At 41.4% G+C, this 18,408-nt stretch overlaps 1 protein-coding gene across 7 annotated transcripts in view; it reads right to left on the bottom strand.

Annotated features, from left to right (window-relative positions):
- Positions 1-18,408, bottom strand: part of PATJ (PATJ crumbs cell polarity complex component) — a 157,752-nt gene that overhangs the window by 49,213 nt on the left and 90,131 nt on the right. For all 7 annotated transcript variants that reach the window (XM_081867110.1, XM_081867108.1, XM_081867114.1 and 4 more), the window contains 2 exons: positions 11,238-11,434; positions 4,045-4,136 (listed from right to left, as the gene is read on the bottom strand). In XM_081867110.1, coding sequence (XP_081723236.1) covers positions 4,045-4,136; positions 11,238-11,434 — 289 coding nt within the window. The remainder of the gene's footprint in view (positions 1-4,044; positions 4,137-11,237; positions 11,435-18,408) is intronic.

The following is an 18,408-nucleotide window of genomic DNA, read 5'->3' as shown; positions in this document are numbered from 1 at the left end:
GGGTTGGTTTTTTTTAGGAAACCTCCAAAATTGTTCAGCTTGTTTTTGTTGTTGTTGTTGTTGTTTTTTACAAAAATGCCAAAAAGAAAAGAAACCCTCCTCCGCCGGATGTCAATTTCCCCCTGACCTATACTACACAAGAAACCAAGGAGGGAGGCGGTTTCATTTTCACTCTTGATCACCAGTATAGATGAAGACAATTCTGAGATGGGGATGAGGCTACCACTCTGGCTACAAACCAGTGTGAAACGTATAAAATATGCATTAAAAACTGACAAGCATCTACAGAAATAGCTGGTGCATGATGGCTTTCAGAATACTGTACTGCAAAAACTGATAAATGGCTGAACATGTAATAGAAAACCATAATGTTAACTGCATAGGCAACAGATTTTAACAGTCACTGGCACATGCCACAGCCAAACTAAATTTGTTTGCCTTGAGGGGGAAACCATTCCATAATATCCAGCTAAGAAGAGAGAATCTGAACAAGTGATAGTCTTCAAATCCTAAAACTGGGAAACACGTTTCCATGTTAATTCTGTAGTTGGTTGCCACAGGACATCAAAGCTTGCTTTAAAAAAGGTGTTTTTTTTTACATACAGCAATAGCCTCCTCACAAAATTGTCCCAATTGTGTTTACATCAACACTGTAAGCTAAGCCAATATTAATATCCCTGCCTTACAGATGTGATAAGGGCAGAGTAAAGTGAAGCCTTTTAGTAAGTTCATGCCTGCGGTGATATAGATCAGCCAAAGGCAAGGTCTGGGAGAGATTAAAGGACATGCTTAATTGTTTGGCTGGCTGGTGTTCCTAGCGAACTTAAGTCCTCTATACATCCTACAATATTTCACCTCTCAGTTCCTTCTCCATTCACCATATTCCCATGCCTCTCATGTATAGTCTAATTTCTTTCCCCAGTCTCTTTCAAAATGTTATACCAGATCATATACAAAACTATGCTTCAAAAAATGCTTTCCACATCTATCAGGCTTGTCCGCTGCCTACCTTTACCTTGTGGCAGCCGACCTATTTGCATTCCACAGATGAGGCATCCCATCTGCAATGTGAGCTGTTTTGCTACCAGCCAAAGTGATGACAAAAGTCCTGAAATGGTCTTCCTTGCAGTGAACCAACCAACCAGTTTGCCATTTGTTCCCCAGTCACACTATCAGCAAAGGCCAAATAATAACAACATGGATTCTAAGAATTGCTAGTGGTGTTCTCACATAGCAGAATGGACTTTCCTGTCTAATTGCATTCCCTCATCTTCCTGGAAAACCTCTCCTGGAGTCAGTGAGACCCTTCAGAATGGTGTTTGATTCAAGACAGGGTTTGGCACTTTCAAAAACTGGTAGAAAATGGAGACCTCCTGGTCTTCTCTCTCCTTCTCCATTTCCACACAAACACAAGCATCTTTCACTTGCACCAGGGCATCATTACATCCAAACTAACATGTCACAAATACATTTTTCTTCACCTAAAAATCTGCTGGGCACTCTACCTTCTTAAAAGATTGAATAAAACAATAGTCTCAGCCACAGGTCTAAAATCTAATTAGGCAGTACGCTAAAAGCTGAACTAAACACACAGTCAGCAAAGCTTATTGTAGCAGTAAAAGCAAAACATGGGTTTAGTAACTAAGCCGGATTCCAATCCTGTAGAGCAGGGATGGGGAAACCCTTTTCAGCCAAAAAGCCACATCCCCTTGGGGGCAACTTTCTGAGGGCTCCATGCTACTGATAGGTGACAAAAAAGCAGACAGGGCAAGTGATTATACAGCCACTGAAAAGTCAGAGGTTTATAAACATGCGCCTCTCCATCCAGACAAGCAAGGACACATTTCTTGCATGGTTTCGGGAGGAGGCTTGTGTAGAGAGGGCCAGATAGAGGCCTAGAGAGCCACATTTGGCTACCAGGCCTCAGATTCCCCACCACTAGAACCCATGGCGTGGGGTGAAGCACCTGCCTCAAGTGGTGGAAGTTCAAGAGAACTTCTGGCATCTTCCCCACCCCTGGGTGGAGAAGCTGAGTGAGGGGCAACACTATGAGGAGCACCCTGGCTCCCACCGAATACAGTGAGAGCTGGGGCACGGTAGCAGCGGAAGTGGGGCATGGCAGAGGGGCAGGAGGGGTAACTCCCATTTTGCCTCAGGTGGGGAAATGGGACAGGCTGCCCTTGAGGAAATGCTGGCTTTCCTGTTTGTTGCCAGCTTGAATTACTTTCCTTGCTTTAAAGAACTGCCCAGGGACTGGAATGGCAAGGGCAAGAGCTAAAGAGAGATGCACTCCTAAGGTCAGCAGGCCTTTCTCTTCTTGCACCTGCTTTCTCTCGTATCATGCCAATGCTACCTTGTCTTTCCTCCTTTCTGCTTGTGTAATATACACAAATTAAAAAACCAAACCTGGTCATTCAGTTGCTAGGCAATGGCCTCCTGTGCTCTCTTATCACTTCTGGGACCACCCAGCAGTATAGACTTAATGCACCAACCCAACTGAGCTTGCATAAATGAGAGTATCAGATCCACCTGTAAGGAGCTCTTTCAAAAGGTTAAAATGCCACCAGCCGGATTCTTGGCAAGGAAGGAGAAACAGGAGGGAACCATTAAAAAACGAGCCCCCTGCGCCTCTCCTTGAATAGCTGATTGGCAGGTTCTTTCTGAAAGGTCTCCATGTGTACAACCCCAACTACCTGATTTGAAAGGTTAGCCGCCAGCACAGGACCTGTTTATGCACACAATTCCCCATTCAGCTGAGGCCATGGAAATGGAAACCTTCTTTTGAACACACTATACCTGCTGGCTAGAGTACAGTGATTGCCTTGCTTTTAACTGAATGGATATATGTAATAATCAAAATATGGCAACAAAGACAAATAAATGACATGAACACAAATCGTCCTCATGGATTTCATCCAAGGAGTCTCCAGACTAGGGGTGGGGAGCCTTTTTCTCTCTTGAATGCTTCATTCCTTTTAGGGCTAAAGTCAGGGGCCAGATGGCTGCAGTAGGCAGAGTCCCCCCCCCTACTTTTTCTCTCTCCATCTGACTTCTCCCTCCCCCTTCTTTCTAGTCCAATGGGCTGCTGAGGGAGGGACTTTGGTTCTTGCCAGAGGCCTGAACTAACCACAGAGGGCTTTACCTTTCTCCTTCCACCTTCTTCATCTCCCCCAACCTCATTTCTCCTCTCCCTCCCACCTTCTGTCCCATGGGCTCCCTCCAAATCACATGAAATTAGGTAAAAGGCTGCAGGTTCCCCATTTCTGTTCCAAACTGGAGCAACTGTGTACTGATTTAGGTTTAGATAATTCCGCCCCAAACCCCCCATGTCAGGGTATTTTCATGTCGTTTCCAGTTCCAGGAGCTCTCTACTTCTGCACAGCAAGCCAGACATATGGCCTAAACCAGTGGATTAAGGAGTTGTAGCTGTCCAGATATAGCCATGCTCCTACTCCCATTAACCCGAGGAACGATTCAAGTTGAAATCCAGTGATATATGGAGAGCCACAGCTTCACCACCTCTGAATCAGGCTTGGCTTATATGAGAAGAATTTCCTGATTTGCAGTCATGAAATACATATGAAAAAGGTGAGAGTCTGCTTTCATTTAGTTGTTCTCCCTTCCTACTTGGATCCTGAATTGCTCAAGGAAGTGACACAATATCCAGTTAGTTTAATATTATCCGATCTGCCATTAAACTGAAGAAGAGCACCTTGCTCTGTTTTACTTGGATTGCCTTCTACCAAACCACCTTATGCTCTGTTCTAATCTATCACACTGGTCTTCCATGACTTGCTAAAATGTGAAAGTAATTTAATTTCGAGGCATTGACATATCAGTTTTCAGTAGACTCAGATGAGGGCACCACCAGAATGAGAGGTTACATCATGGAAAAAAATTAAAGAAAGGGAACGGTGTGACAAATGGAGCACACTTCAGCAGCCCTCAGTTTCATTTGAATACTGAATCTTTCTCATTTTGCAGCTCCCCCAAGTTCAGGCCACTAATGATGAGCACAAGAGTTAATGACTATGCCATTCTTACCGTATAAATACCAGCTTGACCTTTGACGGTGCCGTCTTAATGATTGCAGAAGCATTCTGGTGACTTCTTCCATACAATATCTGGTTATTTATCTGTTTTATGAAGAATATTTGAGATAGTTACAAATTAAACAGTAACAAAAGGTTAAGTATTGTTTTCTAATTTTATTACACCATCAATAACTCTGAAGGAAATATCCTAACCTCCTTTTATGAAGCTTATCTTCAATAGCAAGAAAGGAGAAAGTGAAGGAAATAGGCAATGAGGGATTGTTTTTTGTTGTTTGATTATCCTTGATTGCTCTTGGAGGAAGCTGATTTTTTAGGTCCACTTCCAACAGGCTTTAGGCCCAGTTTTGGCACAGAAATTGCTTTGACCTCTGTTGGGAGATGGCCAGGAGAAATGTGTCTCTTATTCTCCTCAATCTCTCAGCAGCTTTTGATACCATTGACCATGAAATCCTTCTGGAGCGGTTGTCTGAGTTATGGGTGGGTGGCATCATTTTACAATGGTTCTGGTCCTACTGAAGCTCAATCCAGAGACTGAGACACTCTTAGTGGACAGTTCCCTGGACCAGATGGACGGGAGGTTGCCTGCTCTTAATGGGGTTACACTCCCTCTGAAGGAGAGGGTATGTGGCTTGGGGGTACTTCTGTATCCTTTGCTGTCAGCTTGAGGCTCAGATGGCCCAGCTGTGCCCCTATCTGGACAAGAATCGCCTAACTACTGTTGTCTATGCTCTAGTAACCTCTAGGTTAGATTACTGCAACCTGTTATATGTAGGGCTGGCTCTGAAGATGGTTCAGAAACATCAGCTGATGCAGAATTTGGTGGCCAGGCTGCACACTGGGGCAAGACGATTTGAGGATATTATACTGCTCCTAGCCTGACTGCACTGGCACTATCAACCTTACTGTTCAGTTTTGAAACATGGATCACTCATAAACACCATCTCCAACTCCTCAAAAGATTCCATCAACTGGAAGAAGCAAAGATCACCAGTGTTGAAGCAATGATTCTTCAACATCAACTTCGTTGGACTGGTCATGTTGTTTGGATGTATGATTATTGTCTTCCAAAGCAAATACTCTATTCTGAGCTTAAAAATGGAAAGCGTAATGCTGGTGGTCACAAAAGAGGTTTAAAGACTCTCTCAAGGCAAACCATTAAAAATGTAGTATAAACACCAACAATTGGGAAACACTGGCCTGTGAGCGCTCCAATTGGAGAACAGCCTATACCAAAGGTGTCATGGACATTGAAGATGCTTGAACTCAGGACAAAAGGGGAAAATGATCTAAGAGGAAGGCATGTTTGGCAAACCCTCACCATGATCAACTCCCACCCAGAAACCTATGTCCCCACTGTGGAAGGATGTGTGAATCCAGAATTGGCCTCCACAATCACCTAGGGACACACTTTTAAGACCGTGTTCATGGAGGTCAATCTTACTCGGCTACGAGTGATCATCAAAGAAGAAGAAAGAAGCACTGGCTGACAATTAGTTTCTGAACCCAATGAAGTGCTGGTTTTGACCTATAAAGCCTTAAACGGTTCAGAACCAAAATACCTCAAGGACCAGCCCTACCCATATGAGCTGACCTGGATCCTACAATCATGCCTCCCCCATGAGAGGTCTAAGGGTAGCAACATGGGCCTTTTCTGCAGTAGCTCCTCATTTGTGGAATGCTCTCCCCAGGGAGGCTCACCTGGTGCCTTCATTATATATCTTTATATCTAAATGTTAAATGTGTTTATGGGAGGAGGCTTATTGGTTTGTTTTCATTTTATTATGTGTTTTATATTCGCATTCTGTATTTTTAGTCTGGCATTAGCTACCCATGTGGGCAAGGCTGGTTATCAATTGGAATAATTATGCCACAACCACCTTGGGAGTTAAGTTTTGTTGAATTAACATAGTTTGCATTGTCTACCACTTCAAACAAAGTTACAGAATGAAAGAGAGATAGAAACTGCACACACTGTAGAATTGAGGCAGTAGAAATCCCATTTCCTGTGAACCTATTACAGTGTCAAACCATATCAGACTTTTACTTTACATTACTCTTTTTCCCTTTCAGAAGCACAGATCAGTATTCTACAGGAGTCTTTTTAAAGCACAACTGCATTTTAGTAAGATATTGTGCAAAAATGCATGAAGAACGAAAACAGGCAGTGCTAACCTCCATCTGCCTACTGTCACAGAAGTCTGTCTCCATGTGAAGAAGGCAGCCCTCCACATGAAGCAAGATTGAGCTTTCCCTTACAAAACTTGTGCATTTAAAGCAACTTAACTGTTTTTCTCCAATTGTTATCAGCTGGAAGGCGTCATCACAAATTGCAAAGCTCCTAGCTGTGTACTACAGTCTATTTTCCAAACTAAGTTAGAAACCCTCTACCATCTACCCATGCCATGAATATCTCATGAACAGCAAGGTAACACCTACCTGCTAGATCATACCAGTGCTCAGTCTATTCAAGCTCTAACAGCTGCTCTGAGCTGGCACTACTGGACAGTCATAAGTTGGCAACTCGACACAGCTGTTGAGTGCCTCAGTGCTGGATTTCGGGGTGCGGACATTTCCAGTAACAACCATAAGTATAGATCTATGCTTGTAGAATGCAACCAGTGTGGGTTATTGGTTAGACTGCCGGGCTGGGACCTGAAAGACCTCGGTTCAAATCCCCACTCAGCCATGAAGTTTACTGAGTTATTATTGGGCCAGTCACTGTCTCTCAGCCTTTCCTACTTCACTGGGCTTTTGTGAGGATAACACAGAAGAAAACTGTATATCACTATAGCTCCTTGGAGTATAGATGGGATATAAGCATAGTAATAATAAGCAAATCTACTGATTTTTAACTGTAACTTTATAAATCATAAACACAAACCCAACCTGTGGCTTCTCTCCCCTTCCCACAAACTAACAAAAACCTCCAGTTGCATAGCTTTCCTTACAGGTTTCAATGTAGGGATAGGAAAGAACCATGACTTACTGTAACGACAAAATCTGCTGCTCTAGGCTCATTACGAGAAACACAGATAAATGGGAGGGAGGTCATGGAGGAAGAACAAAGCTCAAGGGAGAGTAAGGATAAATAAATGGAACTACCAGCTAGGGAACTAGAGTGGCTAAATTATTAACAAAGCCTAAAATAACATTTAACACAAGGAAAGCCTTAACAGGCAGCAATTTCTTAGTGGAGGGAGGGTGACATCATAAATATTTCGCAGAAGGTGGACGAGGTACAGAAGGTAATGAAAACTAACGAGGGAAATTTAAGGAAGAGGAAATTACAGCTACGTGTCAGGATGTGGAAGGGGATTGGGCTGGAGAATAGTCTCCAGAGGAAAATGATGTTTTTCTTCTTCTTCCTTTTTTAAAAAGCCCCCACTCCATTTAGGCTGAGAACTCAAGATAACTTATTGACTTCTGAGAGGAACATAGGAAGCTGCCTTAAACTGAACTGGACCATTGCTCCATCCTGTCTCAATACTGCCTACCTGCTAGTGGCTCTGCAGTGTATCAGGTGGGGTACCAGATACCCTTACCTGATTCCACCATGAATTAAACCTGAGGCCTTCTGAATGCAAAGGAGATGCTCTACCACTGAGTTATGGTCCCTTCCCTTCCCTGATAATTGGCCGTGCTGGCTGTGGCTCATGGGAATTGGGAGTCCGGACAACATCTAGAGGACCACAGATTCCCTCCCCCCCCAATTGTTTTCTTTGTCTTTATTTTCCAAGAGTATGCAGCACACCTATGTTTTAAGTTCACACATTTCATTAGTGTGACCATTCTAGCCGAAAGACAACAAGCAGTTCTGCCAGCAAAAATTAATATTATTCAAGCTCAACAGATAAGCCACCTATAATTAAATGGATTTAAAAGCAGTATGCTTTTTTTAAAAATAAAAAATGGAAGGTTGGTCAAAATAATTTCTCCATTTTTTTATTACCCTGTCTAGTTACTTCCTTACAAACAGAACATATTCATCCACTTTGTCAAAAGAAGTCCTTCTCAAAATGATTTGTACTCAGTATGTTCCTATACCATGGTGATAACTTATCTATTAAAATCCAGCTGATACAGAAATGCACAGCAGCAGCTGAAATGTCAGGAAGTTTGGTGTTGAAAGTGGATTACAAATGCTGGATTTCCAAGAATGTAGGGCCAGCAGCACCCCAAGTTCAGCAATCAATCTGAATGAGGCGTTTGGTCAATATGATAGATCTTTCTGTTATTACTCACTTTCAGCAGAGGAGATATCATTCTAAAATGGTTCAGGTTTTAAAAACTGAACAAACAACTAGGTTTCCCTCTGCATTGCAGGGCAAAGCTCTCAAATTGTTCAGATGGAATTCAAAACTATACAATCTCCTGCTGATGAGCATCCTGCTGAGTATCTGAATAGATGCGCCTTTGGGTTCATCAATCAGAATTCCTATTCTCTTATGACTGATTGGTTTGAAAAGCCTAAGGTAGTGTGAGATAATTGATGCCAGTGTAAATTCTTATTCTTGTCTAGTAGGCTTCATTCAGTGCTGCCACCAGTTTCTGGTTCATTGTGTGAAAACAGATCGAAGCAACATGGACCTGGGTATTTGGGTTCCTCAATTAAGCCAAGAATACCAATTAATAATAATAAATGAATCTTCTTTACACTTTGCAACCCCTTGACTAGATCAGGGACAGAGAACCTGCAACTCTCATCATCCCTAACAATTAACCATGCTGCCTGGGACAGATGGAGTCCAACAATCTCTAGAGCAGTGTTTCCCAACCTTGGGCCTCCAGCTGTTTTTGAACTACAATTCCCATCATCCCTGACCACTGGTCTTGCTAGCTAGGGATGATGGGAGTTGCAGGCCAAAAACATCAGGTTGCTCACTGCTGATCTAGATGAAACACTTATTCATTTATAAGCTGCGAGGAATTTGTACCTACCACAGACAATGATTCTCACATGGAAGCTCCTTACCTAACTGACCTTTTTTTTTTTTTTTTTGCTCCTACTAGCAAAAAATTCATATTGGGGGATAAGCAATTTTAAGATTTGGCTCTATTTACCGGTAGTTAATTTTAAAAGTACATGTGAGTAATGGTCAGTCATCTCCTCTGTTCTGTGTATGAAGACAATGTTATATCTGTCCAGAGTTTAAACCTTATAGTGAGAGAATCTCATCCTGTTGAAATATGAAACATCACAGGAATTGAAGGAGATGCCAAATTTGCCTGTCACATTTTCATGAGTGAAACAGACTTTTAATAGTTTTTCATTCCAGCAGAGAGAAAGGCAACAATATTTTACATCAAAACAAATCTACACATTATGTCAGAAGCATGTAATTAGAGGATCCCTAGGCAGTGACAAATGTTTAGATTGTTTTCGCATTTCCTCAGGCATCCTTTTTTATTTTGCCAAAGCTGTGAAGTCACCAAGTAGGAAATACTGCATTAAAATACAAATTATTACTGTGAGATATAACGTTCTTGTATCATCTTCTTCTTCAACCATAACTACTATTTACTTCCTATTCATGGGGTACATGCAAGTATTCACACTACCTCACATATATTACCCCAGTAATGATTACAATGGCCCAGTAAGGCTTCTGGGCAGATGGGGACTGAAGATGCGAGAAGAATGGTTTGTCTAAGTCCACCTAGTGAGTTTGTGGCTAAAGTGGGAGAGACCTAGCTCAGTGGAAGCAGGCAGGCTTTGTATGCAGAAGGTCCTAAGTGAAATCTTTGGCATTTGCTGTTAAGAGGCTCAAGCAACAAGGCTGGGAAAAACCTGCTGGAGGCCCAGGAGAGCTAGTAAAAGTCAGGGTCAGAAGGTTGGGGAACCTTTGTCCAGCGGGTCAAATCCTCTGAGGGCACTTGTCGTATGATATTAGATGGATTCAAGCCCACTGGACAAAAACATGGGGACTTCCCTTTAGTGAATTGAAACAGCAGCAAATGCGGGTTTCATCACAAAGGAAGTTGGGACTTCACTTCAGGTCATAAGCTCCTAATTGTTTATTAGCAGTGGAAATTGCATTCAGTGCTGTTTAAATTCCATGCTGACTGCATGTCCCCACTGCCTTTGGCATGGATTGGCTCCACCCAAAAGCAAGACTTGCATTTGGCCCTGAATTTAAACAGTGTCAAATGCAAGCCCCACTGCCAACAAACACTTGCACCCTCCCTAATAATAATAATAATAATAATTTATTTATACCCCCGCCATCTGGCTGGGCCACCCCAGCCACTCTGGGTGGCCCCCAAGACACATAAAAACACAATAAAACATCAAAGAATTCTTCCCTGGTAGCTGTGACCACACCAAATAGGGTTTATCTGGTGTCATATGATGTCACATGAGTGTCAAGTAGGTGTGGCTATCCAAAAACAGCCATATGAGCTGAACTGCCTGGTCTGGTGGGTCTAATCTGGCCCACAGGCTGGAGGCTTACCACCCCTGGGGTAGACAATACAGGTGTAGGTGAACAAATAATCTCACTTGGTATAAGGCACATTCCTATGCTCTTAGCCATTAATTTGTCAGCTCACACTGACAACCAACAGCTCTTTTAAACTCTTGCAATTAATTTGACTTTTCTTTTGAAATCCTATGTAACTAGGGGGCTGCATAGAATGGGCACACCTCTCTCTGGCCACTGGATGTACAATCAATGAAATCTTATGGCAATCCCTTCCTCTTTGACCAACAGTAGCCTGCATCTCAAAGCTACAAACATGAGTATGACCAAACTGCGGGAGGCAGTGGAAGACAGGAGTGCCTGGCGTGCTCTGCTCCATGGGGTCAGAAAGAGTTGGACACGACTAAACGACTAAACAACAACAACAACAACAGCCCCCATCTAAATATACTACACTTTAGCTTGCTTACTAAACCTTCAAATCACTAGACCAGTTGAAGTCAAGTTGTATGTACGACAGCCGCTCCAAATAAAAGATTATTTTCCGGCAGAATTATTATAAGTGGCTCCACATATGTGAAAATGTTTCATAGGATTCAGTTTCTTGAGAGACCAATCTTAAAAAAACTGGGGTGAGTCATAGGATCTGAATCACTTCTTTGAAGTGGGGATGGTAGTTCTGTTGCATTATTAGTTTGCATTCAGCAGTAGGTTCCTTTGATTACTCTTTAACTTTTTTTCTTTTTAAAAAATGAAAGTTTACCTCTAAAAGTTCATCTCCAGTGTGTAATCTTCCATCTTTCCCTGCAGGGCCATCTGTACTGATGCCCACGACAAAGATGCTCATGCGAGACCTGTCCTTATTGCCAGCCAGGCTGAGTCCAAGTCCATTCTTGTCCTTTTCAAGTTCAATAATGTGCAATTCCCCGGGCAGATCTGCATATCTTTGCCTGATTTTTTCTATTAAAGAAGAGAGACAAACACACAATACTTAGGAAAGTATTTTCAGTGCAACTCACTGGTTTCTTCCATTTGTTTCCTGAGCTTCTAGTTTTGCAATTTAGTCATGCAATACTAAAAAGGTAGCATATTATGGATGAATTCTGCATACTGTCCCTTTATGTACCGCATCAGCCCATGCTGACCCCAATATGCCTCGTATTTTATACCACAGGAGTGCTTTGTTCCACAACATTTTAAGTCCTAGTTTCTTTAAAAAAACAAGCCCAGTCTGAACTATTGTTTGAAAGTGGCATCCAATAACAGCACAAGGTGAAAGCAATTAATTCATTCAAAGGAAAGAAATGAGATCATAAATATAGAACTGTACATTAAGCTTGCATCGCTGTCAGAGGTACAACTGTTCCACTGGGAGACTAGGTTAGCAGTACTGTACAATGTTAACTGTGAACAGTAAATGTTTCTATAGCAACAGCAGACCAAAGAACAGCTTGACAGAGGAGTAACTATCAAATTAAAGGACGGACATTGCTATCAAACCACAGGACAATGTTTCAATAGTTGAAAACTAATTCTGCATTTACAACCTGAAATTATCACACCATCTATTTTGCATCCATTCGTGCCTAGAGAAAGCAAAATTTGTCCTTAAAAAACAAGAACAACTTGCTTACTACGAAATAATATGGTATGGAGCAGCTAGTATTTCTATTATACCGTGTGTGTGTGTGTTCACATTGGAAGAAGGTGTGAGGGTGTGCATTTGTGTCAGGATACACTGTGGCTCTTCTGATTTGGCAGGCCTGCAGCAATTGCAAGCCAACTATGTAAATAAATGCATACATAAACAAATGCTTTTATGCACTGGTTTAGTTTAGATATTCAGATGTTTCTCTCTCACACAAACACTGGTTAATTATGTTTTAATGACTTTTAATATTATATGTCGTGGTTTGTTTTAGTTACAGATAGGTAGCCGTGTTGGTCTGCCATAGTCAAAACAAAACAAATTCCTTCCAGTAGCACCTTAAAGACCAACTAAGTCAGTTCTTGGTATGAGCTTTCGTGTGCATGCACACTTCTTCAGTGTATCTGAAGAAGTGTGCATGCACACGAAAGCTCATACCAAGAACTGACTTAGTTGGTCTTTAAGGTGCTACTGGAAGGAATTTGTTTTGTTTTGACTATGGCAGACCAACACGGCTACCTATCTGTAACTGGAACTATGGAAGGCACCACATTGAGCCGCATGAAATGGAAGTCCATCAACCTCACCAAGAAACTTGCACAGGTACAGACTGATATCTTCTTTCTTACTAAATGCAAGAACCTGGACATTATACCCAAGGGTCTTAGAATTAAGAACCCTCTACAATCCACGTATCCCACTGAATATGCAAGAAAACTATGCAACACTTTCTCTATCAGTGTATCTGAAGAAGTGTGCATGCACACGAAAGCTCATACCAAGAACTGACTTAGTTGGTCGTTGTGGTTTGTTTTGTTTGTTTATTTAATCGGTCCCCTCAAGGCTACTTTTAAGAACCAAAAGTTGGGATAAAGGATTTTATAAATAAAATTATTGCAATTGCTGTATTCTGTAGGCCATTGCAGTTATCCCCATACTGCTCGTAAGTGTGTGTTGGGGGAAGAATAATATTGAACATCTAGTGGCACGCCTAAGATCATCCAGTGACAGTGGCAAGATTTGAAACGGGACTTAGGACTCAGCTACACAGCTGCAAATAAAACGTCTTAAGTGCAATATACAAAATGACACTAGATGGCAATGGTGAGCCTTATGGAAAATTCAATGTATTTTTTTTTTAAAAAATACATTCAAGTATTTTCAGAACGGTTTTTATATGTGTGTAGCTTCCACCTCTATTTAGGTTTGCAACCTGTACTCAGCTGTATCAGCTTGGAACAGCTACTAAGCTGGCTATCAATTTTGAGAGTTTGCTACATTTTTCTTAAATGGATGATTAGGTCAATCATAGAGGATACAAAACTTAGAAAGAGTAAGCTTATTTTGATGACCAAATGGACATATGCAGGCGTGAAACCCCTGGAAGAATGGGACAGCTCACCCCCTAATGAGAAAGGTATTTCTTGCTCCTCACTGTTTAGTCTACTGAATGGAAGGAAATTAAGATAAATAGTACACTGTCACAGTGAACGATACCAGATGATGGGCCCCTGGAAAGAAATGGGAAAGAGGAAACCAAATGACTGAACTCATCTGTACTACAAAGAGTGTGGAAGATCTCTCAGGCTGAATGTGGACCGAGACACAAGGATCAGATGAATGCCTTCCACTTATTTCTTCTTGTCCCCTACCCTTCTATATGTGCAAAAGTGCTCAGGTTGTCAATTGCTTATAAAGGGCCTTGCCATAGGCTGTGCAGTTGTTGCTCATTTGTTCAGCGGAAACAAGACGTTTCCCTAAAACCCAATGGCTTTATTGTGCTTGTTCAGAACTCAAATGACACTATAGGATTCAGGTATTCCTCTACCTAGTTTATCTATTGCTCTCGTAATCCGTATGAAGAATACAATTGTGCACAATAGTCTAGTGACTAGACCATGAAAATGCACTGGGGTGAACTTTTTGTATTGCTAGCAATGTCTTACCACTTCCCTACACACCTCTGCGATTTGGCTGTTTGTTTGTTTGTCTGGTGTGTGTGAGCGCGTAAATGTCATTGGTACCCATGTGATTTATTGATGTGCTAACTTAACTCTGAAGCATCATGGCAAACATACCACATCTATCTGTTTGATGCCTCTTGTTTGTTTCCTATTCAACTGCTCGTTCTTGCTTTTTTCAACCTCTTCTCCCCAAATCTGTTCTGCTGTTTTGGAAAACTTTGGGGGTTTTTGTTTTTGAAATGTTTAAAATTCCTGGCATACAACTTCCATGCAGAAGGATCTATCCAGCCACATCTCCCCAAACAACAAGGCTGAAAACAGCAGCATGGCGAGGCTAGTGACTCTTCCCCTGAAATACTACATGCCGATCAGATATTGTTTTATTTAAATAATATCCCACCTTTCAACTTACAAAATGTTGACAAGGCTCCCAACAACACAATAATTAACAGCAGCAGCAATTAAAAAGAAAAAAGAAGAAGCATAAAAGCAGGAACAGTAAACCGTGGGTATATTAACAGTTGATACAGCAATGGAATTCTCTAATAAAAAGCTTGGGAAACTTAGCATTTTTACACAGCACCTAAAAGTTTAAAAAATCAAATACACCAGGGGCAGGGGGATGGAGCTTTCCACAACTGAGGTGCCACTATCAAGATACCAGCATCTTTGATCATCATCTGACTCTTTTGGGAAAGCACTTGGAAATGGTTCTCAAAATAGATCTTAAGGAATTGGAAGATTCATACAGTTTAGAGGATAATGGGCTACATTGCTGGATTAGGGCTGCTGTGAACATAGTGCTAAAAATAACATGTATTTTCTCCTGAACTTTGGAAAGTCCTCAGCTGCATCTTACCTCAATGGAATTACTGCTTCCATTGAAACATCTTGGAGGGAAAGCCATGACTGGGGGGCGGGGGCGGGGATTTTTCTTCCTTTTTAAAAAAAAATGTAACTTGAAGATGGATTCAAAATGCATTTATGTGTATCACTTGCTATTTCTCTAGCTAATAAATCACCACACAGCACGACACAATTGATCTAACTGCCTTGATTAAAATGTGTTACATGCAAAGTTATATTAGAGGACCTTCTGTGACATGTAATTTAATAACTAATAGTATGTGTTTGTGGGGGGGTATTTGGTTGTACGTCAGTGATCAACGCACATTTAATTCTATGTGCCTGAATTCAACAAACACCACTGAAAGCCTGTATTAAGAGCTCAGCTATGAACTTGTATATAATGATGTTAATAAACTAGTTTGCTTATGAACTCTGGTGTGGAGTCTGAATTCAGTACTCTATTGAACAGGCAAAATATGTACAAATGTTTCAACACAAGCCTAATGTTCCGTCTAAGATAAGCCTCGGAAAAATTAAAGAAAAAATAGACGGCTGCTGCTAATACATTTACACACCTGAAAGAAGCAGGGTATGGCTAGCTTAATTTTTCTATTTGCCCAGTATCAGAAAAAAAAAGTTGGATGGCATAAATAAATGAGAAGAAAAGATAGTCCCCTGCCCTCTCCTCCCTGTACTCTCTGCTCTTATTCAATCCTCGAGCTTCTTTTAGCCATCCCGCTCTATTTCATAGTCTGAGAGGCAGCAAGCCCAGAGGACAGAGCCTGTATTCACACAATGTCATAGGAAAGTAGTGTAGCACCCTGCTTGTGGTTAACGCTTAGCTGGAATGAAATATTCAACGCAGCAATAGAGAAATTAAAATAGTAATTTATTTGTCAGACAAATAAATAAGAGGCTCAGTGGTACGTGGTTACCAAGCTCTGGCCTGGCCTCCTGCCATTCTGGCCAGCACTTATATTCCCTTAATCCAGCCCCCTTTGCTCCTCCTGTGGCTGCCTCTGTCCAATCAGCCTGGTTGAAATTCCTATTGGCTGTTTGCTAGAGCCAATCACAAAAGATACACCCACAAAAGATACACCCATTTCCTTGCCCTTATATGGGAGACAAAGAGCTATATATAAATGACAAATAAGTAATAATATATCTTACATGGAATCTTAATTACCAGCTCACCTCTTGCCCTTCTTGCCCTATTGCCTTCTAAAACAAATGGTTTAATCTTACATTTTATGTTCAACAGATGTCAAGGATCTTGAGTTTCACATAAACATTGAAAGATTTCCTTCATTTAATGTTTCTAAACAAAATGCCTGACAACTATATATCAAGACTGCCCGGATGGCGTCTTCTGTCTGGCAGGGGGGGGGCTGGTGGCTGACTTAATTTCAGGATAAATACAACTCTTACAACCATATGAAATAAGAATCTAGCATTCCTTAAATCCTTTGCATAATTACATTTAAGCCAATATATTTAAGCTAATATATTTCATACATTTATCATAGGTAGCCTCTTAAAAGAATAAAGCTTCTCAAAGTGAAAAGGAAGGAACTCAATAAAACACAGCTTTTAAAAGAAGCCTCTTCAGTTTGCACCTCCCCCTTTCCCCCTCCTCTCCAGCCTCAAAATAAAATAGGAAGAAGCTGCTTCTTCTGCCAAGCCAGTTGCCTTTCCAACATTTAACACATTTTAACCTTTTTTAACTCTCTTAGTTTAAGAAACAGCTTTAGAAGAGACTTCCCCAAAAATGTTCTCTTTCTTTCTAGCTAAATGTTTTTCCTTCCATTTGCTCCTGGCCTTTCAACCTTAGAAAGAAGATCTGGCTCATTTTACTGGGAGGCACATTAGTATTATCTTTCCCCATTCCTAATGGTGTTTTCTCAGCCTTGGGGCAGCATATGTAATTCTCCCTTTTTATGACTTTGAGAATTGTTTTTCTACTATAAATCAATGGGGCCCTTCTTGTCTTAGGAGGAAAAACATCTTGCCAAGGTTCTTTTAGGCAGCTGGTCTTTTGCCTGGCATGAAACATTTGAAAATCCTTTTTTTTTTAAGCTCATTTTTAAATACAAGCCTTGATTGAAATATATAGAAGCTTTGATAAACATGCAGGCTTATGATTAGATGCCTCATTCCCCCCTTTCAAGCTCAAGGACCTTCATCCCAAGTGTCCTTGATAGCTTGACCTTCATCATATTCCTGAGGTAAAGCTCTGTATAGGGCCATGATATGAGGTAGAGTTTCATTTGAAACCATCTTGCTAATTGTACTTCTAAAACATGAAATGATACATGGCATCATACATAAAACCAATACTACTACTGTCAAGAAAAACAAGCAAGACAATAGTATCCCTTTGAGTCCTGTGACATTAGGTAACCAATTGGTGAGCCATCCCATATCCCATCCTTCCCATGTTTGTACTGGGACATGTGCTATATTCTCCATCTTTGTGGCCAACACACGGATTGCCTCACCATTATCAGAAATGTTAAAGCAACAGGCATTCCCTGTCAAGTTCAAGACTCCACATAGGCCTCCCTGCCTGGCAAGTACATAATCCATTCCCATTTTCAGCTGCAAAATGGCGGCTCTACTTTCATCCAACTGTTGTGCAATAAGTCTCAAACTCTGGGCCGTTGCATTGGTTACAAGTTCCACTACTGCTTGCAATCGAATTATTCTGTTTAGATTATAAATAGGATCCCGTGCCCCTTGTATGAGCTCACCAGGATTCCAGGAGGCAGGATCATAATAGGCTATAATGCGCTCTGGCGGCCAATCATCAGTACCGCTCCAACTTTGGGTACTTCCTCCTGCTATATGAGAAATATCAGCATTCCTTCGTGTTCGCCTGGCCGAACTAGTGGGCATAATCCACATTGGTGGTAATACCCAACCCAAGAAACAAGTCCCACTCCATTTGGAAGGGAGTTTCTTGTATGCCCATTCTCCACATATCCACCACAACCATCGGGTCTGAGGTTTTTGGTACGGGGAATACAGAAGGCGAAATACCAAAAGGGGTAGAGAGTTTACAGTGCAGTATGTTAGATTGCCTTTTTCTGTCACAGTTATGTTCCACACCACTTTCCATGCATGAATAAAAGGAGGTGCACAGGGCAAGGCATTCCGAGTTCGATAGGTAGTACCGTGTGCCCAGGTATGACTATTCTTCTTATAATCCCAAGTATAGTGACAATGAGAAGAGCCTATCATGGGAGAATCAGCTGCATCTGATGATTTATGTACACAGAATTCCCCTTGTACAGGTATAACTCGTAATGGTTTAGTTGAGTTCCATCCGGGGAAATTCTGTATTTCAGTTTGGTGTGGCATTTCGCTTACCATACCAATAGCATCTAATGGTATCGGTAATAAGGGCATACCTCCCTCTGAATCATCTGGCCCAAGAGAGCAAACAAGGCAATTGGTCCTATTTGCAACATTAG

Source organism: Podarcis erhardii (assembly GCF_964252035.2).
Source record: "Podarcis erhardii genome assembly, chromosome: 6".
Lineage (NCBI taxonomy): Eukaryota > Metazoa > Chordata > Lepidosauria > Squamata > Lacertidae > Podarcis > Podarcis erhardii.
This window is presented reverse-complemented; position numbering and strand designations above follow the sequence as displayed.